General features: G+C 48.7%; 2 protein-coding genes and 1 long non-coding RNA gene across 5 annotated transcripts in view; 2 read left to right on the forward strand and 1 right to left on the reverse strand.

Moving 5' to 3' along the window:
• The first annotated feature begins 270 nt into the window (after nt 1-270).
• Nucleotides 271-17,147, forward strand: PRR33 (proline rich 33). Of its 2 annotated transcripts, XM_071762203.1 has the most exons (4): nt 271-331; nt 1,070-1,154; nt 6,614-6,786; nt 13,036-17,147. In XM_071762203.1, exons 3-4 carry the CDS (start codon nt 6,766-6,768, stop codon nt 14,686-14,688), a joined length of 1,674 nt encoding a protein of 557 aa, XP_071618304.1. In that variant the 5' UTR covers nt 271-331; nt 1,070-1,154; nt 6,614-6,765; the 3' UTR covers nt 14,689-17,147. The 2 variants fall into 2 exon arrangements, with proteins under 2 accessions (XP_071618304.1, XP_071618303.1); XM_071762202.1 differs by lacking the exon at nt 271-331 and having other exon boundaries at nt 861-1,154.
• On the forward strand, nt 8,000-10,402 carry LOC139804720 (uncharacterized). Its single transcript, XR_011729506.1, has 2 exons — nt 8,000-8,825; nt 8,981-10,402. It is a non-coding gene; the product is annotated as an uncharacterized lncRNA (long non-coding RNA).
• The window catches only part of LSP1 (lymphocyte specific protein 1), a 45,772-nt gene continuing 26,420 nt past the window's right edge, over nt 8,398-27,749 (reverse strand). For both annotated transcript variants that reach the window (XM_071762208.1, XM_071762209.1), the window contains exons 3-11: nt 26,387-26,476; nt 23,676-23,871; nt 23,013-23,144; nt 21,421-21,464; nt 21,202-21,283; nt 20,698-20,838; nt 19,453-19,533; nt 18,695-18,809; nt 8,398-9,720 (exon numbers count right to left, since the gene is read on the reverse strand). In XM_071762208.1, the coding sequence (XP_071618309.1) occupies nt 18,720-18,809; nt 19,453-19,533; nt 20,698-20,838; nt 21,202-21,283; nt 21,421-21,464; nt 23,013-23,144; nt 23,676-23,871; nt 26,387-26,476 (856 nt within the window). In that variant the 3' untranslated portion in view covers nt 8,398-9,720; nt 18,695-18,719. The remainder of the gene's footprint in view (nt 9,721-18,694; nt 18,810-19,452; nt 19,534-20,697; nt 20,839-21,201; nt 21,284-21,420; nt 21,465-23,012; nt 23,145-23,675; nt 23,872-26,386; nt 26,477-27,749) is intronic.

The raw sequence follows: 27,749 nt of genomic DNA on the forward strand, positions 1-27,749 counted from the left end.
GTGACATTTGATCGTCTGGAGGAGCCGATTGGCCCCAGGCCTGCTGGGCAGGGAGAGGAGGAGGAGGGGGGCGGGATGGGAGGGGGGGGTGGGTCAAGGGGGGAGCAAAGGAAAGGGGAAAAAAAGGTCACGCCTTGTATAGGAGCAGCTGGAGGAGTCGCACAGGGGATGCTAAGATGGGAGGGACGTGTTTGGAGGGGAAAAAAAAAATAAGTAACTCCAGTGTTTCCATTTCTCTATTTACAGGCTCGGCAGGCAGGCAGAGCTTCCAGAGGGGTATCTGAGGCAAAGGCACCTCGGAAACAAATTATCTGAGCCCCGCAGCTCTGGAGTGCGTGGTTGCTGCTTCAGACCCGGTCGTGGCAGTCCCAGGAGCAGCCTCTGCTCTCCCAGCCGGGCAGGGGCTCTGCTGCCTCCCCATCTCTAAAGGCTTCGGTTGCATTGTAGGGACAGAGCCTGCGGAGGGCTCGGGGACTTCTTCCTCCGTCCCGCACTCTGAAACAAGTGATGGGGGGGGATGTGCATGAGAATTGGGGAGCAGGGGGGGGTGTGCGGGGATGCCATCTCTCGCCGAGACTGCCAGGGCTCTGCCCTGCCCAGAACTTGGGGAGCCTTGGGATGAAAAGTCAAGAACGCAGCAGGAGAACTTGCCCGACCTCAAGAACCATTCTGGGCACGATCCAAAAGCATTCTTTAAGTGAGGACATCGTAAAGAGGGAGAACCCCTGCACCCCACCTAGGAGCCTCTGGTTGACCAGAGGGGGTTTGGCCACCCCAGCCCCCTCTGCAGCTCCACGGCTCTGCTGGCAGAGGATTCCTGTGCCTTGGACAACCCCCTGGCTCAGGGTTTCCATTTCACTGAACCTCCCAAGCTCCAGGTCCCCATCCCCTCCCTCCCCTCTGCCCTTGGCAGCACCGAGCGTGTCCTCTGCTGTGCCTGCCAGCTCCAGCACCCCCCTTCTCCCAGCCTGTAAGAGCAGAGAAAACCTTCAGGAGCTGCAGGGAAGGAGATTATTTTTGGCCTGGGTCACAGATCGATTCCTGCCCACTCTTTCCCTGCCATTTGCAGGAAAAGAGTCCCCACCTGAGGATGTAGAGAGGAGCTTTTAAAGCTGTGGAGCAGGAGTGCAGTGCTGCAGCCTCCAGGTCACCAGGTAACCTGCATGAGCCAAAATCCCCTCTCTCCAGTGTGCATTCCCTGCCTGGCTGGCACCTTCCCCCCTTGCCTCTCTCCCACAGCCCAGCTCAAGCCAATGGCTTCTGTCAGAAGGGAAGGGGACAGTACATCCAGCCTGCTCTTGGCCAGGAGGAGTTTGGGGTTTTTTTTTTTGGGTGGGGGGATTGGGGTAAGAGTGTGGTGGGTGCCTCGTATCGCTGAGGGGAATGGCACATGCATGGGGATGTGAAGTCAACCCAAGTATTGTAGCATCTGCTCCCCCATCCCAGCTCTGCCAAAAGCCCTAATGCAGCAAACCAGCCTTCCAGGCTGCCCCAAGGAGCATTTTTGCCACCCTCCCCTCTCTGCTTTTCCCCCCGGAGCTGCACCAGCTGGGCACATCTCCAAGAAATACTGCACTTTCCCAAACTGGCAGCAGAGCAGGGCTTTGTGGGAGGGAAGTCCCCCAGCTCTTTCTCCTTTTATATTTGCCATGGCCCCAGTTTGGCAATGGTATTCACCAGCCCCCTTCACCTGCCTGCCAGTTATAGACTGTTCCCACTGCTGATGGGACATCAGGACTCAGGGCTCCCACACCAAGGGACTCACTTAAAAAGGAAAGATGTGTGTGCAAGCCCATACGAAGGCTGGGCTTAGCTCAGCATAGAGGCTGAACACTCCTGTGGTCCCATCTGGTTCATTTTGCTGCCTAGTAGTTGGCAGGAGGAATGGGAGCATCTTGGGGGGTGGAACAGCCTCTGCCAGAGCAGTGCAGCTGCTGCACCAGTGGCAGGGAAGCACCCCACAGCCCTCAGATTCCCCTCTAAGCATCTTGAAAAATGAGATGTTGATACAGGCTACAGGAGGGACAGGTAACCAGATGTTTTTACCTGCAGTAGCTCTACTTTCAAATGGATGAGATACAAACACTGCTGCCTGCAGCATTCCCTCAGTTCTTGTACACCCGTGTCTGTGCCCAGTAAAACCAGTCCAGACAACATTCAGCTTTACATCCTGCATCATATGCCCCTGCTCTCTATTTCCCATCACCACCAGCTGTGAACGTGGCCCCACTGCTTAGGACAGCCCCAAAAGACCTCTGTGCATCCTCTGCCAGAGTGCTCATGTCCATGTCTAGCATCTTGTCTACAGCCCTGGCATGGCCTGGTTCCCTCTCTCCAGAGGACTCAGAGGATCAGCTCCATTCCCCTGGCAGAGGGCACCCACCCTCCACTTGCTCTGCCACCAGCTCATTCCCCAGAGCCCATTTTATGTTTGCACTTTCTTCCCTTTGTAGGTCTCCAGTCAGCACGCAACCAAAACCCTCCCAAATATTTGTTTCATCCCTCAGCCACCTACCCTGTGCTTTTCACACCCCTTTTTGATGCCATTACACCCCAGTTTCATTCCCAGCCTGAAACATTCTCTTTGGGTTTGCCTCTCTTGATGGTCCTGCTCTAGGATATTTATTTTTGACATCATCTCCTGAGCCTCCATCACTAACAAAGAGCACTTTGGATTTGTCTTTGAGACAACTCCAGCCTGGCCATGCCAGAGCAAACCAAGCATCAGCACCAACCTTGTGGGCTCTGCTCAGCAGTCAGAGGCAGCAGCAAGGCCAGAGAGAGCATGCAGGGAGGTCACAGCATCAACCAGGGCATCTGGTTTAACTGGTTTAATCTGGTTTAACACTGCATTAACTCCCTCCACCTGCCCACCTTCAGCCAGAGCCTGGAATGCTTTTACAGGGACAGCAGCTTTTCCTGGGAAAGGATAGAACAAGCCAGCATTCCTCCTGGAACAGGAACCAGAGGCTGGGGCAGAGATCTAGAAATGTTTCCACTAGGTAACATACCCACTATTGCTTTTTTTTCTTTTTTTCATAGGTAGGAGCACCCAGAGCTGTTATTTGAGCACACAGGTTGGTCATTTGAGATGGGCCACAAGAATATAGAGCAGAGCAGGGCCACTTGCAGAGGGGAGAGCTGTAATCAGCCCCTCTCATCTTTTCTGGCTGTTGCCTGACCTGGTGCAGCAGCCAGGGCACTCAGCAGGAGATGCTTTAAAACAGTGTTCACACCTCAGCCCCAGGGATTTTACAAATTGCATGAAGATGGGACACTTTTTTTTTTTTTTCTTAATACCTTCATCCCCTTTTCTCATTGCACACCAAGCAGTGGGTGGTATTTCCTCTGCCTCCTCTAGCTGGATGGCACCCAGCTGAAAAAATGCTCTGAAAGTGCATCTAAAACCTCTTCAGCCCTGGAAGTCTGCAATCCTACCTGCAGATTCCCATTCATCAAAGCCTGCAGAGTTTGTAAATAAAATCAGCTACATCCTTCCCATAAAACAGGTGCTCTTTGACAACCCAGAAAAAATAAATGTCTATCCCTGATCCACCAGCTACTGACCAACACAGAGCAAACTGATCTAATATTGAAAAAGATGCTTCCTGGGCATGCAAGGGGGGTTGGAGGACCTCCTGACCTCCTGAGGACCTCCTGAGGTCCTTCCTTACCCAAACTCTCCCATGAGTTTGCAATTTCAGCTTCATGCCAGAGCTACAGAGGAACTCCCACTGACACCTTCTTTCCTCCAAAAAAATGGTTAAGTAATGCAAAGTGAAATTGTTTGCCAGGAAAATGTGTTTTGCCTGAGTTGTTCCATTGTTCACAGCCTATGGTGGGGTTTGGGTTTTTGGTTTTTTTTCCCCTTCTCTGAGGCCAAAGAACGAGTTCAATATCTTTTGATTGGGTTTTGCACAAAATGGCTGTTCTGGTTTTGGTGCATTTGTTCACTTCTGAAGGCATCAGCACTGAACCACCTGAAGTTACCCATGAAAACATCTCCAGTCCTTTGACTGAAGAAGTCCAGGGATGTGTTTGTTTTGTGACACTTTCAATTATAAACATTTTACCACAGTTTAGGGCAGGTGGGGAAGAAAAAAAAAAAATCACAAAAAGCCATTTGGGAAGGCAAACTAAATTCTTATCCCATTTCCCCACCTTTCTTCTTTTTATTCCACTCCAGAGAAGGGTTTCTGCAGTGGGGCTGAGTCAGCAGCTCAAGGTTAGAGCAGATGCCCTACATTCACCCAAACATTCTTTGCATTTTCATTGAAGCAGTTGCCAATAAAAAGCAGATCATGGAGTGACTGAGGAAGTGCACTCAGAGAAAGGACAGGATATATATCATTATTTTCACCTCCTAGGTAAAATCCAATGATCTGTTTTATGCAGCCAGTCAAGTAGAGACCAGATTAAACTTTCCAGTCAGCTCTTTTAGGTCTCAGCAGACCTCTGCCATTTCTCTGGTGATAACAAGAGCCTGAGAAGTCTGAAACACAACTCAGAGGGGCTGAGCAAAGACCAGAATTTCTCCTCTGCTTCCCCTAGAACCCTGCTTGGTGTTTGGGCTTGGGCTGTTGGTCAGTCCTTGGTTTGTTTCTCCCTCCCCAAGCTAGAAGAGACCTGGAGCAGTGCTTGCCATGCACCTCATGCAGCAGAAACTCAGCTACAGGGGAGAAAAAATATTTAATCAGGCTGGGGGTTCACCTACCTGAATCCTGGAGGGAGACCTGAGAACCTCTGGGTGCCAACACCTTCTCCTGATGGGGCTTCATGGTATCTCAGAGGTTCAGGGAAGAGAAGAAAAGGCCACAAAGCAGCCTTCTCTTATTATCTAATTCCAAATGACTTAATTATCTTATTATCAAATTATCAATGTATTCCTCCATCCACCTTGCTTGCTTGCTCTTCTACTTGCACCTGGAGGGAGGGAAGATTGCAGTCTGTCATTCCTCCTGGGGAACTTGCTCAGTAGGAGAATCTGCCCCTGGCTTATCCCTTCACAGTCTGTAGGAGCAGAAACTCCAGGTGTTTGCCTAAGAAATGGGGAGGGATGTGAGCACCCCCTGCAGCCTTGTCACCCGTGTCACCCACCCAGTGCATGCTGCAAGACACTGCCTGCCCTGCTGGGGCTTTGGTGGGGACAGGGGCAGGGCAGAGTACAAGCTATCCTTGAGCATTTTTAAATTCTGTTGAAATTGGATTATCCATAATGGCTTTTTCCCCCTCAAGTCTCCAGCTGGGTTGGTTCTGATTATTGTCAGCTAGATTGGGTTTTCCCCACCAATGTTTTCCCTGTTAGAAACACCCAAAGGCACTCAGTGCTGCTCAAGACAATTCCAGTTTTGAGTTGTTCATTGGTGAAAAGGGAATTAATTGCATTAGGATATCTCCATGAAGCATTGAGAACTCACCCCTCCAACCTTTAAGAGCTCAGCACTGCTCCCAGGAGTCCTGCAGAGCCAAACTTGATCTCATCAGGGAGACAAAGAGGGAGAAACAAAGTGGAGAGCTTGCCCCTGACACCAACCCAGAGATGCAGCTGCATCCCTCCCATGAGCACTGAGCTCATCAGCTGGGTCCCAGCTCTGAGGGGTGAGGGAAATGCTGTCTTGATGCACAGAAAAGTGACTCCAAGGCAGCTTAGGGACACGTTACCACCCAGGGCTGATGAGCACCCAGGCTTTGCAGGGTGGTGCTGGGCAGGAAGCAAGAATTTGCCTTCAGATGTGGCTTTCTGGCCCAGCTCAGCAGCATTCCAACAGGCAGATGGAGCAGACCAAGCTTAACCTGGGTGTAAAGCTGCTTGGAGACCTCCAGATAAATCACTCTTTAATACCCCCTTCTCCCTGTGAGCACATTTAACCTACCAGCTGCCTTGGCACCCACACTAAAAGGCTCCTGAAAGGCTGTGAAAAAACAAAGCCTAAACTGGAATGACAGCTGGGAAAAGGGATGAAACACCCAGGGCCCAAAAGGTGATAAATGACTGCCTGGAATTTCAGCAGCTCACATATTTTTTTCCAGGCCAAAGGCAGGTAATTGGTGCCATTCTTACCAGCACATTTTAGTAGTCCCAGCCCCAATCTTTGAGCCAAACTTCCTGCAATCCCCCAACCAGCAGTCAGCAACCCAACCACCTCCCAACTCCCTCTGCTCCCAGCACAGCATTTTCTCTGCTTGGATGCTCTGCATCCAGCACATCCCTCGCCAGGAACAAGCAAGAGATGGAGCCAGAAATTGCACTCCCCCTCTCTGGGGACAGTAACAATCAAAGCACAGTTTCAAATTTGCATTTTGCAACCCTGACTTTTGCAAACCAGTCAATCTCACTGGCAAACTTGAAAAGGCTCTGTCTTCATCACCTGGATCTACTCTGCTAAAATATCTGTCCTGGCAACTTCATCAGCATTTGCCCTTCAACTCCCCAGGACTTCAGATGCCAAACTTTGCAGGGCCAAAGCTAGGGAGCATGCACTGCTGTTACTTGATAGCCCTTCTCCTTGCTAGCTGTAGTTAGTGGAATTTTTCATGCTGTATTTATTTTTTTTTATTTTTGTACTTCCTGGCTAAATATTTTTTCCATCCAATTCTTTCAACTCACCTCCAGGGCTCTAAAAAAAAAAAAAAAAGAAAACCAACCAAAACCCAACAAAACAACTCACAAAACAGCACCTGAAATTCTCTCAAAGGAAGGATGAGCTGGTTGTCTTGTGAACCCAACTGAGCAACGTGATGAACCCAACATGCAAGTGACTGCAGATGGAAACAAATTGCACTTCAGTAAGTACTCAGCTTCATCTTTCTCCTCTTAATCTTGATTCCTGATTTTTTTCTGGTAGGCTGTTGCTCCATCACTCACCTGTTTGCTCTGGGAGATGAGCTTGCTCCACCTGCTGCAGATATTTAAGACACAAACTCTAAGGGATTCAGGATGTCCTCCTTGGACACTCTAGGTTAGGTGCTTCTCAGAAGATAAGGGATCAGGCTGAACAACCCCAGACCTACCCAGGCACTCATACTCAGCCTATTTACACCTAAATGGAGAAGAGAGGCAGGGAGCAGCAGGATGGGAGCCAGGATGGGTGCCTGGACCAGCTGGTTTGGTCTGTCCCCAGAGGAGGTGCCACCACAGCCTTTCCACCCAGCTTGGTACTTTCATGCTTCCTGATACAAATTCCAATTATATTTTCCCCTTACTTTGCTTCTGCCTCGTTCTTCCCCCAGCTGTGAAAAGCCCCAAGCCCCTGACACATTTTTATTATTTTTAAGGATTATTATTTGAAGGATGAAGAGTCCATGTCTCTTGCATTGCTAAACCACAACCACTTACACTTATTGTGAAGAGATTTAGCTCCTTTCTGAAACTCATGCTCTAAATTAAATTGTTCCACTGTAACCAAAAGCCTCAGGGGACTTAATGCAAAAATCAGAGGGAAATCACTCGTGGTTTGTTTCATGATCAGGATCCTGGTAAGAGCTCCATCATTTCTGAAGCAAATGCTGGATCCAATTCTTCTTCTCACTGTCAGCTCCCTTCTTTACCAGCATTCAAATACACATACACAGCATTAGCAAAAGTGTGCTGAGAGCCCTCAGAGCCCTGTTCAGTAGCATATCAGCTGTCACTCCTTATTTATAGCTGCCCTGCTCTTTGGGCTTGTTTATTTGCCTTCCCTAAGGTGATGGTGGCAGGAGGGGAACCTCTGACATTCAGGTCCAGGTGTCTCCAAGCCTGACCTTTCCTTCCGAGAGCAGAAACTTCAGACCCTCCTTAAGGAAGAAAGTCACTTGGAAACTTTAGATCCTGATGTCCACCACCTCCCTGGAGGCTCAGGGCAGAGCTGGAAGCAAGGGTTGAGCAGATCTCTGAATTAACAGCTCATGGACATAGGGATAGGCATAAAAAGGAGCCTAGAATTTTCTTATACCTGGAACAAGAGCCAGATGAAATCTATCCCCCAGCCTCAAGGCAGAAGAAGTGCTATACAAAGCCACAACATTAATAATGGACTTGAGTTTCCCAAATTTAAATAACGGTTTAAAAATTTTAAAAATTGGGTTTTCCCAAATTTAGATAATGCTGGTTTATGGGGAGCTGGAAATCTGCACTGTGCTGGTTTTGGGCCACGTTTTTCATTCCCATCTCACACACATTTGTGTAGAATCAGCTGGTAAAGCTTGCTGGGGGAAAAAAACCAGCCCTAAAGCCTGCTTCAGAAAGCCAAGCAGCCTGTTTCAGTATGACCATAGGCCCCAAAAATTCCCCTAAGAGCAGATCAAGCTCCTTTTCTTCTTAGCACTCAGCCTGATGGTTCTTCCCCTCCACTTTCCACTCAGAGAGCTGCAAGGTCTTGGAAAACTCCTGTACCAACAAAATTCTCAGAGTTGTCATTGTTACGTCTTCCTCAAATTTTATTAAATGCTTACAAACCCCCCCCCCAAAAAATCCAGGACACAGAGTAAATTTTAGCAGAAAGCAAACTGATGCAGGAAGAGCCAGGAGGTGCCCTCCCTCCAGGAGAGCAGAAACAAGTTGCAAAATTATGGTGACAAGGAAAGAGGACAGAAATAAGACTTTAAAGAAGGGATGGGGGACATGCTAACATCATGAAGATGTGGGAAAGCTCAGCAACAGCCCTGGGAGCTGATTTCAGGATCTTAAGTTCAGGATCAGAGTACCACGCTTCAGGAGCTCCATTTCCCATGTTCACATCAGTCCCTGATCTCCCCAAAAAACTCTTTCACCAAGGCAGTGTCCAGCAGGAGAGAAGCAGAGGTTTCCCAGATATCCTGTCCCTCTCCAGGGGCAGAGCAGGAGGGTTATAACATTCCCATCACCTCTGGCATTCAGAAAGGTTTCAGTCACTGAAGCCCAGGAGACAGAACAAATCCTTTTCCCAAAGAAAAAAGAGAAGGCCAGTGATCAGCACTCCTCACCTGGGAAAGGGATCTCCTGGCCATGATGGACAGGGAGGAAGCAGCTATTTGAGACAAAGCTGCTATTGCCACTGCCAAGATAGACAAGTGGCAGGGACATTTTGGCACGAATGCATTAAAGGATAATCTGGGAATTAAAAAAAAAAAAAAACCAAAACAAACAGTTGAATGTGATTTGATGTACACAGAATTGATGGAGAGTCCTTCAAAGCACATGGTGGTGAGGAAGAGGCTTCACTGGAAACAGGGGAAAACTTGACCCCCAGCTGGCACCAGCCAGGTGACAAACAGTCCTTGCAGTCCCCTCCTGTTCAGGAGCTGCCCAAGGCCCTCTTCTCAAACACAGATTCTTTCACCAGGTTTCTGTTGAGCTCCCTCTCTCCCACCACCCACCCACAAAAGTAGAAATTCTTCATCATGGAGCAAAAGCCCTGCCAGCCCCTCAGGAGAGCAGATCCTTGTCTTCCAACACTTCAGAAAGAAGAGAGGGAGCAGAGCCACAGCCTCCCACCTCCATAGCAGAGCCAGAGAAAATCAAAATTCAAAAAGAAGCCAAAGAGTCATGGAGAAGGTTAAAACAGGGATGGGTTTTGCCAGCTGATGTAGTTCTGTTCATCCAGGCAGAGGCAGCATGGGGCATTGCTCACCCCCCCCAGAGGGCTCAGGCTGTACCCATGGAGACTGACACCAGGCAGAAGAGAAAAATCCTTCAGGCATCTCTGGGGAGCAGAGGAAAAGGTGGCACCGAGCGTTGCATCAGGAGAGGACCAACCTCAGCTGCAAAACAAGAAAACAACTTTATGTGTATTTTTGGCTTGTCACCTGCAATCGTCTAGCATCTGGTCTAGCAATTACAGGTGGATTTCTCCCACCCATTCCCACAAATCCCTGTGAATCAGCCCATAAAGCTGCAGAACATGGAGAGCCAGCAGTGCCCAAGGCAGAGCAGATGCTGAGGGTGCACACCTGGCAGAGGGAAGGACTGGGCAGGCAGAGGGAAGGACACGTTCCTGCCCAACCATCCCCTCCCAAGGAGGAGATGAAGAGGTTTCCTTCAAGGCCAAGAAAGCACTAAAGCAGAGAGTTTGCTGCCATCACCCCTGGCACTGCAGCTCTCCATCTGCAGCAGTGCTGGGTTCCTGCAGCTCCCGATCTGCTCCACATGCAGCAGCTGCTCCATCCAGCACCAGCAGCTTCCCCATTGCATGAGAAATGACTTTCTCTGCACCAACCCCAGTCTGGGCTCCATTGCAGATAGAGCAGGATCCAGGAGAAGAGTTGGGGTCCAAGAGCCACAGGCACTCAACCAGCAGCAAAGGGATTTAACCCTTTGAAAGGCTCTTGGCTCAGCTTCTGGCTCAGTTTCCTTCCAGCTTCTTGCAAACCCACCCAAGTTTCTCAGGCAGTGTTTTCCCAGTGGGTTTCCAGCCTTCTGCTGGCAATAAAAAAAGTCCACCTCTCCCTTTGCCTTTTTAAAGACAAGAGGCAAGACACTCACAAACCTTGCTGGTTGCAGAATTTCTCCTGAACACAGAGAGCTTTGAAGGAGACTCATCAAACAAAGCCAAGCATGCCAGGGTAGGCAAATAAATTAAAAGCTTATTTCATTTTACTGTCTCTCAGCATCTCTCTGCCTCACTAGGCAGACACACAGAGGTTCTGGCACACACACACACAGGGGAAGTTACCACCCACAAGGTCTCCAGGACCACAGCACAGCAGGTTCAAGGGAGATGGGATGCTGGGGTAGTAGCAAGGGTGATTTTAAAAGCACAGACTATTTTAGAAGACCACAAAACTTGAGGTTCTGGGGCATAAAGCAGCCTCTGACTTTGGGAACAGAGGGCAAGTTGGAGATTGGCACATGGAGATTATATCTAACCTTCCAAATCCAACAACTGGATTGTTGGAAGGGGGTCCCATACCCCTTCAGTAGCCTCTGGCAGTTCACAGCACATCCCAGGCAAGATCCTGCTCTGCCCCACGTGGAACCTGCATTTTTCTGGGCTGCAGAAGTCCACAGGACAAGGAAAACACTCCAGGAGCTGAGCAGCAGATGGGAAGCTCACTGCTCTGCCTCTTAATATTCCCAACACACCAAACCTGAGGTCAGCCTTAGAATTCTGGCTTATCAGTGCTGCTAGACCACAGCTCATCTTGTAGGACAAGCTGCCCCTGTCCACATTAAGCAGGAGAAGATGAAATCATTCCATAATCAATCCTAACATCAGATGCATGTACTGGCTCACCTTGAAGCAGATAAAAATTTTAAAAAAAAATTAAAAATCACCCAATTACCAATTCTTATACAACCAGAACCAGAGTAGTGTTGCACCAGAGCCAGGAGGCACCTCTCACACTGAGGTATTTTGGCTTTCTGACCCAGGGCTGAGGAAGAGAGCAGACACATGATCAAGAAATCAGCCCTGAGCCTTTTTTTGGGGCCAGTGTGGACTTGTTTGCAAGAAGAGCTCTTGGAATAGAACATGTCTTAATGCCAGCCTTGTGCCTAAGGCAGGAAGCTGATAAGGGAATGGCCAAGAGTTGTCACTCCCAGCTGGCACAAACCCACTTCAAGTTCCCCACCAAAACAGGAGGAGGTTTTCTTATGCCTGCAACCAAAATAAATGCATCCTTTGGTAGCTGTGTGCCCAGCACAGCCCTTTCTCTGGGGGACAGTTTGGCCACTCTGGTGAGAGATGGACTTTGCAGGCTGTCTCACCTCATTTGCTGCTGTTTTTAAGGGTTTTTTGGAACAGTCATTCTCTCCCCAGCCCAGCATCACTTTTGGCAGACACACCATCACCTTCCCAGCCCAGTGCTGAGAGCCCAAAGGCAACACAGGGCACACCAGGAGCAGAGCACTTGCACTGGTCCCTTCTGGCCAACCATCACCCCACCTTCTCTGTTTCAAGAAGCTCAGTTGCATCCAGCACCAGGGATTAAGGGTGATTTATGCTTCATTTAATAAATAAAAAAACAACAAAAAAAAAACAAAACAAAAAAAAACCCCACAAACCTCAGCAGCTCTGCTGAGAGAGAGCCAGGGCAGAATCAGAATTCTTTTAGGGGCTGCCCAAGAGTCCTGACAGGTCAGAGCTTGGTGTTCTCCAGCCTTAGGCAGGAAAAGAATGAGTAACTGCTAGAAACTGAGACCAGTTTTATCTTTCTAGCCCCAAACACAGATCCTTAGCTGAGCAGCAGGAAATCTGACCAGTGCACACCAGAAAGAGTTGGGGCTGAGGTAGCAAACAGAGCAGAAAAAGCAGCCATGTACCCCCCAGGAGCAGCTGTGCTGGCCAAAGGGGATCCAGCTGTAATTCCCAATGGAGATAAAACCCAGAGCACAACCCAGTTGTGTTTCACTAAGGAAAGTGGCAATATGGAAAGGAGGTTTTATCTGAAGTGGGGTGCAGAAAGAGCTGGTTGCCACTGTGCTTTGAGTCAGCAAAGAAACATCAGAGCCAGTCTTGTAACAAAAGCACCTTCTCATCAGATAAATCATCATCAGATAAATGCAACTTCTGAGTCCTGAGATTCTTTCTGAGTTTCTTTCAAGGATTTCTTTCTGCCACCTGAAATCAGTCAAGGCCAGTGCTGACTCTGACTCAAACCATCAGGCAGTTCATGGCTCTTCTGGTGTACAGAATGTGGTATCAAAGTATTAATAATTGTCATTTGGAAAGCCATGAAACCTCCCTGATTCTGTCTCTGGAGAATGTTTCAGAGCTTCAAAATTTCAGACCTGCTCTGTTTCTCTTGACATTTTCTTCCAAATCCTCTTAGGACTTGCCAAGAGAGCAACATCTGGGGTCCCAAGGAGCTCTCACTGGGTTTTGCATTAATGCCAGGAGTAGCAGGGGCTCTGGGTTTGACAACACAGCTTCCTCCCAGTACATTCCTGCCACATCACCTTCCAGACTGGTTGAGGCTACCTTGGGAGACCAAGGAACCCAAGACTGATGCTCTTCCCCCACAGTCCTGACTCCATACTCAGAGTTTTTGGAGCGAGGAAGAAGAGGCTTTTTGTATGAACATTTCAGAGCCCAGGGCTAAGCCCACACCAACCCTAAGCTTTGTTTTTCCTTCCAGGAGATGACCATGCTGGTGACAGTCTCATCCTCCATCCAGCCTGTTCCCATCCATCACCACCTTCCTCCTCCTCCCACCCTCCCAAAGCCTGGGAAGGACAACCTGAGGCTCCAGCGCCTGCTGAAGAAGGCAGCCAAGAAAAATGCTGCCTTAGCTTTGGAACAAACCAAATCATTCAGGTCCAGCCTCTCCCCAGTGAAGGAAGCCAGCTCTGACCTGGAGCATGAGGAAAGCCTCCCCTCAGCTGAGCCCCCTGAAACTGCAGCCCCCTCCTCTGCCACCTCCATCTCCCACCTCTCTGCCACCTCCATCTCCCACCTCTCTGCCACCTCCATCTCCCACCTCTCTGCCACCTCCATCTCCCACAGGGTCCCCTCCCCTTCCCAGAGGGACAAACCCCCCACGCTGAAGGTCACTGAGCAGAGGTGCATGGCCCAACACTTCCAGCTCACAGCTTCCCCACCCGTGTCCCTGCTCCACAGGATGGGTGTTCCCGAGACCCCCCAGGAGCCTGCAGGCATGGACACTGCCCTTTCCTCTCTAGCTGAGACTTCCATATTTGTTTTCCCCCAGCCTCCTCCTCCTCCTCCCAGTACACCCAGTAAAGAAAGGGCACCAGGAGTTACCTATGTCACCAAGGTGCACACTTATTTCCACAGTGTAAAGCCAGCCAGGGCTAGGACACCCATAGCAAACCAGCCCCAAGCAACCAGCAGCCATGAAGACAAAAGGCCTTCTCCATCAGCTGGAACAAGTTCCTGGGAATTCTCTCCAGGGCAGGTACTCACTCCACTCAATGACATCAAGACTCCCCCACTGGAGCCTCCTCCTCTCCTTTCTGCTCCTAAGGAGCCCAAGTTTGCTCCTACTGAAGAGTCCCTCAGACCCCCTTCACCCAAGCCCAGCACCCCCCCCAATAAATCCACAACCAATGGAAGTGACCCAGAACCACCTGGATCAGAGAGAGCTCCTGAATTACCCAAGCAAGACAACAATATCCCCAAACCACCAAACCCCAGTGCTCCTTGGAGGAAAAAACACCCAGGTAGGGCAACACCAGCCCAAGCTGACAGTATGCAGCCCACCTCCAGAGCCACCAAGGAAGAAGGGGTCATCCAACCTCATTTGACCCCTAATTTGCCAAACACCAGCCCTCTCCCCATTGCTGAGCCCTCAGGAAAAGCAGCAAGAGGTCCTGGAGGAGGCAGTGCTGGGGGCTGGCACCGCCTCAGGAAGCACCTGATGGTGCAGCCAGAAGCACCCAACTTCCCAACCCTGGATGAGTTGGGAGAGGAGGAAGAGAGCAAGGAAAAGGCCAGCCCTCAAGCAAGCCCCAGCCAAGCCTGCATCCTCTTTAAATCCAAGGCCACGAGGATGTGGGATGCAATTTTGTACCAGATGGCAACCAACAAGGAGAGGAAGCAGCAAGCAGAGGAAAAAAAGCTGCAGAAGGATGCAAACTGCTTTCTGCCCCGCCGTTTGCCCATCCTGCTCCACAAACCCCGTTTTGATGCTCGGAAGCTGAAGGAGTTGGCTGCCAAACCCATGACCAAGATCACCACTGTGTTTGAGGTGGGACGATTGAAACCAAAGCCACGTGAGGAGCACAGCACCAGCTTCAACAGAACAGCATCAGGATGGTCAAACAACTGAAGCCAGGCTGCTCCACACCTCCAGAGTCTCCTACAGGAGACACCCATGTCTAGGTTGACTGCTCAAGTATAAAGGAAAAAAAAAAAAAAAAAAAAAGAAATAAAACCCCCTCCAAGGCAGCAGCTCATGCTGGGGGCTCAAGGATTACTCTCTGTAGGTATAGAAGCTGAAATGCACATAACACACCACACCAGGTCAGGAAAACAAACCTGCATTTGTTCTAAAAAAAGCCAACCAGAAGCAGTGTGGAGTAAGGTGGAGAAAAAAAGGGGGGCACAGAGTGATGAGGACAAATGGCCTGGGGAAAAAGCCCAGCTTAGAGGAAGCTGATGGAAGCTGAATTGATTTTAGTGTGTTTAAGAGAAATCCTAAAAAGAAAAGCAGGGGTAGATAAGGCCACATAAAGGAATCTGGGTTGCTCCACCACATCTCCTCTAGAGATTCTTAGAAACTGAACTCAAAGAAAGGACACATCACCTCTGAAAGTGCTGTGGGGGGCACCTCATCCCCATTTGCTGGGAACAAGGTGGGAATTCATCCTGTCACTCAAGGCACCAACAAGGATCAAGAGAATAAATCCAGCCTGCTCTCACTGGGAGAATTTCCTTGCCTAAAACATCATCCTCTGATGTCCTCCTCCAACAGTCTGCTAAATCAGAGCACACAAAAGACTGATTTTATTGCAGTGATCAAGTTCTGCTGGGTATTTTAGTGGTTTTTTAAGTACATCTTGGGGGGAGCTTGTTCATGATAAGCAGCAAGTCTGCTTCAGCATGTGAGGATCCAGCTGTGTATTTAACAAGGTTTTGTTTTCTGGGGGTACCACATCCAGTCCCATTTTTAGGGGCATCATCAGGCACCAGTAAGTATGCAACTACTATGTCCTGGAAAAAAAAAGGTGTTTAAAACAAAATCTCCAATTCTGTCCATCCACAGAGCCAACTGTGCTTTCTAGAATGAGTTACCCTTTGCATCTCCATCACCACCAAACCAAGCTAAACAAGCATGAAAACTGGAGATCTGCTGCTTCTGCTTTTCAAGGGGTTTTGTCATATGCTGGGATATTCCAGCAAAAGTACAATTGCCATGTTCAATCCAAACAGAAAGCTCTTTAGGTTCTCTTTGTGTGCAAAGGATCTGGAGCTGGCCAAAATTTCCAAGCCAAACTGCAAACAGACTTAGAAACAAAACCAAAACAACACCCCCCTCCTTTGCCTTCTTAAAATGTTCCACTTTTGCAATGGTTTTCTCAGAAGAGCCCAGTTATAAGCAAAATATAAATGGAGTTTTCATTTTGCTGGTCCTGTCTTCTGTAGCCACTTCCCTGTTCCAGGGGAAAAAAAAAAAAAAAAAAAAAAAAAGAGAGAAGGAGGAATATAACTCAAGTAGCTAAGGTTTGGATTTCTCCAACCCCAGTTTTCCAGAAAGAAGCTGAGAAGAAGTAGATGGGAAATGCACCAGTAACATGGGAGGATCCCAGTTCAGCTTTTGCAGGAGAACCCAGTGTGCTGCAAGAGGAACACAAAACCAAACCCAAGTGCTGATAAAACATGCAGAATGCCTAATGCAGATAAAGATGACCTTATCACAGGGTGATCAAGTTGGATCTTGATACTGGATGTCCACAGGCAAGAGTCTCACAAAAGCCCCAGAGCATTAGCCTGAAGCAGAACAGCCAATATTGATCATACTTGGGAGACCAAGTGAACCTGGCCAAAGAAGTTGGTTTCAGAAGCAACTGTGTCCTCTCTGCAGGACAAAATGGATCAAAGCAACCCCCCAGGACAAAGCAGCAGCCCTCCTGGTGATGAGGAAAGGCTCCTGGCTTGCATCTGATGGGCTTCCCCCCAGCACAGAATGGAGAGGATGGAGAATTGCCAGTGGAGAGAGCAAAGAAGAGGCTGAGAAGCAGCTCTGGCTGCATGGTTGGGCCCTTCTGCCTCAGGACTGAAGGGCAGAGGCATCCAGCAGACCTGGGGAATCCTTCAGAGATGGAAGAGCAGAATCCCTGGCAGAAGAGATGCCTGAAGGCAGGAGGGCTCCACCAGTAGATGTGTTGGGAGCATCATGTCACAGCTTGAGCCATTCAAGGGGAATGCTGCTGGACACAGAGCTTGGATGTTTTTCAGTGTCCAACAGCTGCAGGCAGTTGGTAAGAGCCCAAATTGCTCCTTATAGAAAACCTCTTGCTCCATTGCCTGCTCAGAGGCTCTGCAGCTCAGGAAGGGTGAGGAAAAGGAAAAAAAAAAAAAAAAAAAAAAATCTGTGTTCAAGTGTCCAGAAAGCTGAGAAGGTGGTGAGTGAGTGAGACAGCAGTGAGCCAGAAGGGTTTGGGAGCAAAAAAGGCCCCATGAAAGGATCCAGCAGTAGGGAAAAAGGTTGATGGGAAAAGGGGGATGGAGAGGAGCTGAGGAGCAGGGTCCTCTCAGCACACAAAACAGCCAGCTAAAAACCCCAAACCAAAACTAAGCTAAGATCCTCCAAGCTCTCAGTCATTTTGCTATTCACAATCAAAAAAAAAAAAAAAAAAACACAAAAACCCAAAACAAACCTCCCTTGTGATTAATTAAACCCACAGGGCAGCAGTGCTGTGAGGCAGGTGGATCCTAGAGGACATCCTATGACAGCCACTGGTCTTTCCAAAAAAGATGCTGGAAAAAGATCAGAGATGAGGGCCCTTCCCTTTGAGCTTTTTGCAGATGCTCAGGTAGGGCAAAGAAAACCTCCTGATAGCCCAGCAAAACCCTGCTTGCTCTAAAGAACTGATGCTCAGTAGGATCCCACCTGGTGCATCAAAACAGACTTCAAGGAAAAAAAAAAAAAAAAAAAAAAGGACTGATCATAGAGGAAAGCTTAAAATAGGTTTCCCAAAAGCCACAGGGAGAGATGAAAGTTGAGGATACAAGTGCAGTCTATATGAAAACAAAGCTTTGGGCAGGCTGGGGTTTGTGCTGCTACCAGTCCTAACGTGGCACTCAAAAGCTTCTCTTCTAATGGCCATCACAAAAGGAAAAAACCCAAGCCAAAAAAACCCAACCCAAACCACAAGAATATGCTGACTCAGGAGCCAGGTCCTTGAGGGGGGAAAAACCAAATCAAACCAAACAAAAAAAAAAAAAATGGAAGAAGCACAGTCCCCATAAGAACTCAGAAACAAAAGGTGTTTTGTAGCAGGCAGAGCTATTTCTAAACTTGGCTTCAAAATAAAGCTTCTTTTTTATCACAGGAAAAAAGAGAATGAGCTTGTTTTCACCCCTGACAACTTCCTCTCTTCTCAGAGTGCCAGATGCTGCCTGGTTGGATCCAACCAGTTATCACCTCTATGCCATTCCTCCTTATTGCAGCCACTCAGGATAACACCAGGATATCTATTAACACAAACACAACACGAGCACGAGATCCAAAGATCCTTTCCAAGAGGGCAGAGGCAGCAGCTCAGCTCTGCTTCCCATCACTGGGCTTTTTGCTGCCCTGTTGGGTCTCCTCAGCACAGCAGATGTTCATGACTTCCCCACTACACCCCTGTTATGGACTGGTTCCAAGAAGTTACTGAAATTAGAAGTTTTTCCCCTGATTAAATCAGTAAATTGGGGAATTAGGAGCATCTGAATTTCAGGAGTACATCACCCCCACCCTCAGCCTGAATGACCTCCAACCAGGCACTTCTCCTTCCAACATGAAAGAGCATAAGAAAAGACAGCAGCTAAACTATTCCTTTGAACTAGCAAAGGCAAACACATCTTCACCCAAGCAGCAGGAGCTGAGGGACCTATTCTGTAGATTAAAATAACACAGGTATCCAGTTCCTAGCAGCATCCAAAAGTCCAGGATCAAAACTCCCCAGTGCTCACCCACTCCCTTCCAACCCAGAAAGGGATTTGCCCAGCACCAAGGCTCTTGCTGTCACCACCCAGCACCATCCAACTCACCCAAAGTGCAGTTGGCAGAAAAAACCATAGAGGAGCCCCAGGAGTTCATTACACAGCATAAGGCTAATTACACCTACCTGGTTAATGAGCTCTCCAGACATGCTATTGCTCTGCAGCATCATCTATCAACACCTTCTTGTACTGGCCATGGCCTGTTGCAACAAATTTATACTTTTTGCCAGGAGGAGTGGACTGAAGGGAAAGAAAGAGCCAAAGTCAGCATTTTTTCTCCTCAAATAGGCAGTCAAATACCTGAAGCCAGAGGAGGATGCAATCCAGTTGTCTGTCACCCCAGAGGGCCTGGAGACAGATTATTCTGTATTCCCTTCTTGCCCCTTCCACACAAACTCTTGGAGCAAGCTGACCATCACTTTCTGCACGTGTAAGGTACCCCAGGAAGCAGGGGATGGGGGAAGATGCCAAGCATCCCTCCAGATGGGATGCATCCATCACAAGGAAGGGCTCAGCTGAGAGCCTCAGCCCCATGTACCACATCCTGGCAGCACCACTGATCCAGGAACAGCCAAGAGACTTTGATCTTCCCCTCCTAGCCTGGAGAGTTCCTGTTGCTGCACTGTAATAGGTATTCCCACAAACAGGCACAAGCCCCCAAGTGCTGATACTCTCTTAGGGTCAGTTCCAGGTAGCTTTGCACGGTTTCTTTACTCTCAAGATTAAAATGCATAACAGCAAAGTAACTCATATTCCCAGTTCAGTTTTAGCCTGTTTTATTCATGCTATCCAAGGGACCCTTCCATCATCTCAGTCTTTCCAGCCCAGTTAAAAGCTCTTTTCTTTTTCCCTGCAAGTGTTTCACACCCAGGTACCAACTCACCTTGACGCTGGTCTCAGGTTTGGGATTGCCCTTCTGTTCCCAAAGGCTCCTTTTACTCACAATGTCTCCAGCCACAATATCCTGAGATGACATTAGGTGAGGCATTAGGTTGGAGATCAGGAAGAAATTCTTTAATTTGAGGGTGCTGAGCCCCTGTCCCAGGTTGCCCAGGGAAGCTGTGGCTGCCCCATCCCTGGCAGTGCCCAAGGTTGGATGGGGCTTGGAGCACCCTGGGCTGTGGGAGGTGTCCCTGCCCATGCAGGGGTTTAGAACTGGATGATTTTTAAGGTCCTTTCCAACCCGTTCTATGATTCTATAATTTATTATCCTTCACTGCTAATGCTGCTGAATGCACCTTTGCTCACATCCCTTTCAAACCCACATATCTGCTCTTTTTTATTTCCAATATCACATCACCAGACCTACAACAGCTGCAGCTAAACCCCTCAACTGTGCAAACTCCTTCCTATTGCCAGCAGATCATATGTTTTCCTCTCACTCTCTTCAACAAGAACCTAGATCAGAGACACAATATGTTTATTTTCTTAAGTTTGGTAACCATTTAAGACATCCTAACATCCTTTTTTTTTTTTAATGTGGAAAGAAATTTGCTGATATAAACACAGGTTCACAACCCATGTGTTTCAGAATCAGCCTCACTGCCAATGACCAGAAAGTGCAACTGAGAGCCATGCACAACACCCTCAGCATTTTGCAGTTTTCCAAGATTTATCATTGGGATACTAAATCTAACTTCATGCTCAACAACTGCAGCTCAGTCCTCATCCCCGGAGTCCCCCCCCTCCCCCCAAATTATCTTTTTTTGTGGCGTGCCTCCCCCCCCCACAAAAGATGTTTAATTTTGTATTATTAATTATTAATTATAATTAATTATAATTATATATACTTATATATATATATAATTATATATATTATATATATATTATATATATATACACACACAACTGCCACATCAGCTGACACAGACAACTGCCACATCAGCTGAATTTCTTCCCATTTCAAAGCACAGAGGATTCCCAAGCAGTCCCACCAAGGAATGATGCAGGATAACCTGAGCACAGATGAAGCAAATCTTGGAGGTACAAGGTTTTGGATGCTGACCAAGGACATTGCATCTCTTAAAGAGGTGCTTTTAGATCTTCTGGGCCCCACCAATGAGTTTCCCAACACACACCCAGCCCCTCTCTCCCAGCATCAGCAAGGCAAAGCCTGCCAGGGCCATACCTTGCAGGGCAGGGGCTTGGTGGCAGACTGAGCTGCCACCTCTCCAGTCTCCCAGAGGCTTTTTGTGCTGGCTACCATCATGCTGGTGGTGGGAAGGTCAAGAGAAGGCTGTCGGATAGGTTTTGGAGCCTTTGTGGATGTCTGGAAAATAAATGAAGAAAAAAAGAACGTGAGGGAGTGGGAGGTTCCCCACCTCCCACAACCCCAGCCCTATAATTGGAGGTCCTTATAGGTTATACAAGGAGACTTGTAGGGTCTTGCTAGTTCCTGCAGGATGCTTCCACCCTTTAAGCAAGAAATATGAAGCAAGGATGGGACAGCTTGCTAAAGAAACCTGCTTTGTACTGTGAAGGGAAACAAAGACAGGAGAAGGGGCTGCTCCCATCCAAGGGGAGATGATTCCCCTCCCAGAGAGTGAGGATAAGAGGTTGAGTAGGAAAACAACAGCCAGCAAAGAGGGCTGATTGGGAAGTGGGGACAGAGAGAGAGAGCAGAGCATCCCACCTCAATAGCCTGTGTGTACTGCTCCAGCCTGTCATCAATCTTCGACACAGGGAGGGGAGGTTGGGTCTTCTTGATGCTGCTACTGGAGAAGCACACAAGGAAGGACCTGTCACTGTCACTTCTGCCCACACCCACAGCAGTGCTCTCTGGCATCCTCTGTTCAGAGGAAGGATTTTTTTTTTTTACTTTCCCCCAAGGCCCAACCAACCCTAGAGATACCTTTTCTTTATTGAGCGGTTCAGTGACTCGGTTCTGTCTGTGATCTAAAGGAGGAGAGAGAAGATGAAAAGATTACTTTTTCTCCATGTAGGTCAGCTTGGCTGACCATAAATATTTCTCTTCCTTGCTCCCTTCTCCCAGATTTTGGTTAGAAATCCCTCACTCAGTCCCATGTTCCCAGACTGAGCAATTCCCTTCCTCCTCCTTTCAGTGAGCAGAATCCTAACAAAAAGCTCCAGGGTTCTCCTCTCCCCACTACAAGCAGTGTTTCTGCTGAGTGACCCCATGCCAAAACACCTTCTTGGTGGTCAATGGGCTTAATTCTTAGTGTTCACATAAAGCCCTGCTAGCTGGGGTGTCAAGAGCCTCTTTCCTTTGGAAATATCCCAAGTTCTTATTTTTCCTGAAGAGCTTTGTGTACTGGTGAGCTCTGCCACCACCACCCTAAGACTGGATTTCTAAAGCTTTCCCTGGACTAATCCTAGCAGCAGTTAAGTTCAGGTGAAGAAGTTTTAGGGTTGTAAAAATGAGAATTTCAGCACTGGAAGTGTTTCCTGTATTCCCTCCCTATGCAGGGAGTCCTGTAGCCTCCTTTCCTGTAGTCCCACTCCAGGGATGTGCTTTGCCCACCCCCTCTTCACTTTTCAAACCTAACACCAGCACCTGGCCTGCATCCAAACCCATCCTTTCTTCAATCTCTGGGTTTTTTAAAGGTTTTTCCATAAAGAGCAAAAATCTGATGGTTGTAGATGATGAAACCTTCTTGTGACCTTCCTCTGGTGCAAGAGGAGTGCTCACACAATCCTCCCCCATCCAGGACATATTGGCTAAGAGGCAAACAGCACAGATATAAATGCAAAAAGGTGAAGATAATAACTACAGTAAATTACCAGGCTCCTCAGCCTTTACCTCACTGTTACAACCATCAGGGCTTAGCAGACAAAAAGCCATTGGCTGTAGAAACCACTTATCTGGAGCTATTGTATTTAAAACCACATGCACAGGACTGAGGATTTGGAGAGAATGCAGAAGAAGTCATGAAATGCAAGTCAGGTGGCTTTAAAAAAAAAAAATGGAAGTTTCACAAGAGCATCAGTGCAGGCAGCTGTGGTTGGAAAGGGCACAATACTTCAGAGATGAGGAATCCCCAGTTGTCTGAAAACTGAAGTCATACTTTCTGCTTTTATTCTATGCTAAGGAAATTCCAGCTTCAGCTTAGTGGGGGTGGCTTTTTTAAAGGGAAATTTCATTTTCTGGTTAAGTTCATGTGTCACCTTTGACCAAATTCACAAGCTTGAAGCACAGACATCTTTTTCAGTATTATTATATTCCTTGGAGCCTGCCATGAACTTTAGATGTTTAGGGTGACTGGAAAAGCACACAGAGACCTCCAACAGCTCAAGAAGGCAAAGCAGGAGCAGAGGAAGCTGCCAGCCAGGGAAGATGAAGGAAAGAGATGATGTGTCCCAGGCTGTAGGAGTGGGACAACAGGATTCATATTCTGTGTTACCCCAAGCTCTGGGTCACCTTGCCTCACCTTTCTTTACAACAAGAGCTGCCAATGCCAGGAGAGGGACCCCAGGGACACAAACCTTGGTGGAGCATCCCACAGGGTGCTCAGAGTACAGCTCCTCCTCCTCCTCTTCCAAGCTGGGAGAGCTTGGGGCCTTCTGGCGTTTTTCTGCTGTTGGTTCTTCCTCTTCATTTCTCCTTCTCTTCTTTTCCTGAGTGCAGAAAGTGAACACAGCAGGATGTGAGTTGGTCAAAGTGCAAGCAAAGGGATTTTTTTTTTCCCCTCCCCACCCTCAACTCCCAAGCTTCCTGTGCTTTAGTGCTTTACACTAAATAAACAAGTGAACTCCAAGTCTCAGTGCTCACATCATCATCTCATTTCGAAACATCCAAGAAAAAGCTCTGGAGTTGATCTGGGGGAGGAAAATCATCTGATCCTTGCAGCTCAGCCACCCCAATGGACCCACACACCACTCCACTTCCAGCTTTGCCTCTCTTGCTTACCAGGAATTACACCTCATTAGAAGAGCAAAGAAAGAAGACCTCAGCTGGGAGCAATGTAAGATTTAGAGATACATCAAGCCCAAGTGCTCCAAAGGTGCATTAAAGGCTGGAGAGGGGAAAGCAAGGAATAAAATTTCAATGTGAGTTCTCCCAAGGAGCTCCTCTCTGCCCACAAAACCACAGGAGATGTGGCAGCATTTTCCTTCTTGGTATTGCAGGGACACAACTGGTGATCCCACCTCTTGCTTGGCTGTCTCCTCTTCCTCCTGCTCTCGGATCACTTCTTCTTCTTGGCCCAGCCTCTCTTCCTCCCCAGTATCTGCATTCTCCTCCCGGATCTCCTCCGGGCTTTCCTGATCCAGCTGGAGCTGCTCCAGTTTGACTTCAGCTTCCCTCACACCACTGTCCTCTTCTTCATATGACTGCTGGGGAGACCTAGAGGTGGGGGAAGAGAGGTAAAAGAAGCAAATTATGTTGTTAGGAGCCTACAGGCACCATCAGGATGTCTCAAGACATCCTCTTTGATCACTACTCCAAGCCTACAGCTTGCAAGGTGTTTTATACCAGGGCTCACAGCCCCTGGGTGGGTTTCCTCCTCTTTGCAAGGCACAGAGCTCTGCACCCACTGCTACACCCACACCTGAGCCTGTACTCCCATTTTACCCACCAGAAGAAATTCCACCTCTACTCAGCTCACAGCAAAACAGAGTCCCAAAGCAGCCAGGGTCACCCCTCAGCTTAGGTTAAAAAAAATAAACAGCAAAAAAAAAACAGCAGGGTTTGTACAAGAGGTTTCCTCCAGGTCTCTGAAGCTGTAGTATGGTTAAAACAGTAGGGTTTGTACAAGAGGTTTCCTCCAGGTCTCTGAAGCTGTAGTATGGTTAAATCATCAGCTTTGCAAAAGCAGAGCAGCCCATGGCTTTGGGCACAGAGCAATAACCCCAGAGCTCTCCCTGGCTCACAGCCACTACCCAGAGCTTATTGCCACCTTACTTTCTCTGGCCAGAGAACAGCTTTCTCCTCCCAACCATTTCTTAGAAAATCTGTGACAGCAAGGCAAGAGGGCAGCTGCCAAAGTGCAAGGCTGACTCACCATTTCTGCCCCCTCAGCCAGCACCAAAATGTGAAAAAAAAATAAAAAAAAAAGAGTTCAAGTGATGCTTTTCCACCCACCTCACTGCTCACAGGACAGCCACTGGCCAGAGCCCCAAGCCACCACAAAGGGAAAAACCTGATGCTCACTTGCCTTCCCACTAATCCTCCCCCCAAGAGCAGAGTCACCAACAGCAAACAGGCTCTGGAGTTTTTCCAGCCCAGGTAACCAGTTCCTCTTAACCAGGATTCCTCCAGCTAAAGTGTAAATTCACAATAAAGATCCAGGCCAGGTGATATGAGGCAATCTATAGGCTGCCTTTTCCTCTACAGCAATTTTTTTGTATGGGAGGCACCCAGTCCCACTCAGCTTCCACCCTCCTGTATGAAACTGATGGGGCATGGATCTACCCCACAAAGTGAGAAAACACAACCAAAAAGACAACTTCTGTCTTTGTCAGGGGATGCACAAGCCCCACCCAAGGGAGAGCAACCATTTCCATCCCCATCCCCTTAACTTCCAGTGCCTAACCAGATGAATAAGCAGGGTTTGCCCCATGTTCAGTAAAGGGAGAGAGGGGGGAGGTGGCCACAGGGCTGCTTGGCCCAGCATGGGATGTGCCAGCCAGACACAAATCCTACCTGGGCTCCTGCTGCACCCCAAGATTGTCCTTCAGGTGAAGCAGGAAGGAAAGGGAAAGCTGCTGAAGGGACTTTACAGGACACAGCCACCCCCAGGAACCAAGCCCAGCTTGTGCCAAACTCCTCCTCCCAGCAAACCCTTGGGGTCTGAGTCCTCCAGCAGCCTCCAGCTGAAAACAACCTCCCCCCAGCCACTGCTTTTAAAGCACCAGCCCTTGCTGATGGGTTTCACCTGCCAGGGGTGCCACCTCCCCAGCTCAGCACCCTCCTGCCCCAGGACACAATAAAAACACAAGCATCACAACCCAAGGAGCAGTTTCTGGAGAGGATAATGCAATAGTTCCAAGGAATTCTCTTTTGAAAGCCTGAGAAAGGGAATAGCAGCAGCCTCTCTATCCAGACAAGCTCTTTGAAATGGAAGTGGAAAAAGAGGCAGCAAGCTGAAAAGTGGATGGGGATGATGCCTGATTGCTCACCCAGCTGTGATCAGCAGTGCCTGAGCAAGGCTTGTGGGGTCAGGGCTGGAAAGGGACAGCTTGTAGAGTGGTTTAGGGAAAAAAAAAAATAGAGGTGAGCTTTATTTATTCAGCAGTAAATATTAATCTGGAGCATTTTTTTCCATCTGGTGGGCAGGGAGAGGCTGTGTCATCCCAGGGTAAAATTCCCTATAAAATGAAGCTGCTGAGAGCTGGGTGGCAGAGTTCAGGAGGTGAATGTTGTCCAGGGGAAGTGGTTGAGGCAGGAGTTGGGTTCAGCTCAGCAAGAGGAGAGTGACAGGAGATGGGGACTGAACAGCCAGCACACAAACACCTCTCAGGGCTCTTTGCTGCCTGTTTTCCACCACTGATGGAGTCCAAGCACAATGGTCAAAACACCCACTCTGAGCCAGGAAGCAGCAATAATTTAGAGCAGCTTTTTGAGCTGGCCTGGATTATGTTCAAGGCCATTTCAGGCTCTGGAGCAGCTCAGGTGGCTTCAATCCCCTCTTGTCACTCCTCCAGCCCCAGGCATCTTGGCCAAGTGCCATTGCTTGGGACTGCAAAGTTTAATCCAAACATCCCCAAAACTCAGGGCAGCTCCTGAGCTCGTTCCTCCCTGCTAGCCCAAAGGGCAGGCACAGAGCATCTGTCCCAGCAGTGTGGGTCCCATCCTCCCATTCCTTGGGGACATCCTCTTGCCAGGTCCCCTCTCCTGGCTCTCTCTGTGTCCTACCCACCTCTGTCTGCGCTGCTCAAGCTTCTGGGACCAATCACTGAACCCTTCATCCTCCTCCAGCTCCGAGGTCCCAGATGGCTTGAAGTCATAGCTGAAACAAGGAGGAAAATAAGAATGAGAGAGATGGAAAAAAAAAAAAAAAAAAAATACCCCAAGCCTGGCCTAAAAGAGCCCCAACCTGATCCTGTCCTTCTCTCCCTCTGGGTATTTCATCTTTTTTCTGACTGCTCCCAAATTCCTATTATCCCCTTTAACAGGAAAGATGTGTTTTCTAGGTGCTCAGGAGCATCCTTGCACACCAAGGGAGGCTCTTGGGGCATCACTGGAAGATGCTCAGGAAGCAGGAGCAGCTCCATGTCTCTGCCTGCCTGCAGAGACACAGAGAAAAGAAATCAGCAGGAGGACCTGGCCTGAACAGATCACTGGATGAGGAACCAAAAATTAGGACACTGGCTCAAGTTCTGGCTTGGATCCTTCTGTTCCCCAATAGCTTTGAGCTTCTCACATCCACCTGCATGACTCTGGCTCCCAACCTGTGCAAACCCAACTCCTGTATGGAGCCACAGCCCTGCCAGGGCACACAGTTGTGGGCTGGCTGGGCATGGGGATTTTTGGGGTTTTTCCCTGTTTCTTTCCTTGCATTCACAAGGAGAAAGACCTCCCCGCTGGTGTTTCTAGATGGGCATTTGTGTTGCAAGCATCAGCCTGAGGAGGTGACTTCAGAGATGTGTTTGGGATCAGGGTGGTCATGTCATCTGGGAATTAGGATGTGGGATCCACAAATTAGTTTAAAACTCGCTGAGTTTTAAATTAATGGGAGTCTTTTCTTTGCCTTTCTGGGCTCTCAGGAGGGGTCAGGAGATGCCTCTGGGACTCCAGCTTGAAATGTGGGCATTTTCATTTCAACCTCACTCTTTTGAGATGCAGGAGTCTCATATTGCACTGACTGCAGGAGCTGAGGGGCTGCAGGAAACACGTTCCCTGGCCAGGATCTCCAGAGAGAGTAGCAGGGGGTGCACACCAAAACTGGATGCTCAGCCCAACTCCTGCCACACTTCAGCCTTCCCTAAGACTTCTGAGCAGGACACTGTGTTAGTCCAGGACACCAGAGCCCAAACTGGGTTATTTTCCAGTGTATGTGTAGCAGTAGTGTGTGGATTTCCCAGGATAATGTTCAGGAACTGTGATGCAGAGCTAGGATGGAACCAGAGAGCTGCCAAGTTCCAGGTCAGGGCTTCAGGTGAGCTACAGCATTGATGATGCCTAAGACAGAGCCACTCTGGTGGTTGTTACCCTGCTCAGGCTACCAGAAAAGCTCTCAGGAAAAGACAGAAAGTGGCCAAATGCTGTTTGGTTGCTCCCTG

The sequence above is a fragment of the Heliangelus exortis genome, chromosome 18 (genome assembly GCF_036169615.1).
Source record: "Heliangelus exortis chromosome 18, bHelExo1.hap1, whole genome shotgun sequence".
Classification (NCBI taxonomy): domain Eukaryota; kingdom Metazoa; phylum Chordata; class Aves; order Apodiformes; family Trochilidae; genus Heliangelus; species Heliangelus exortis.

Excerpts from the sequence above, each read along its gene's own strand:
- PRR33 (XM_071762203.1), top strand. The coding sequence starts at position 6,766 with ATGGAAACAAATTGCACTTCA. Across the intron at positions 6,787-13,035 it reads TGGAAACAAATTGCACTTCA|GAGATGACCATGCTGGTGAC; the intron begins GTAAGTACTCAG and ends TTTTCCTTCCAG.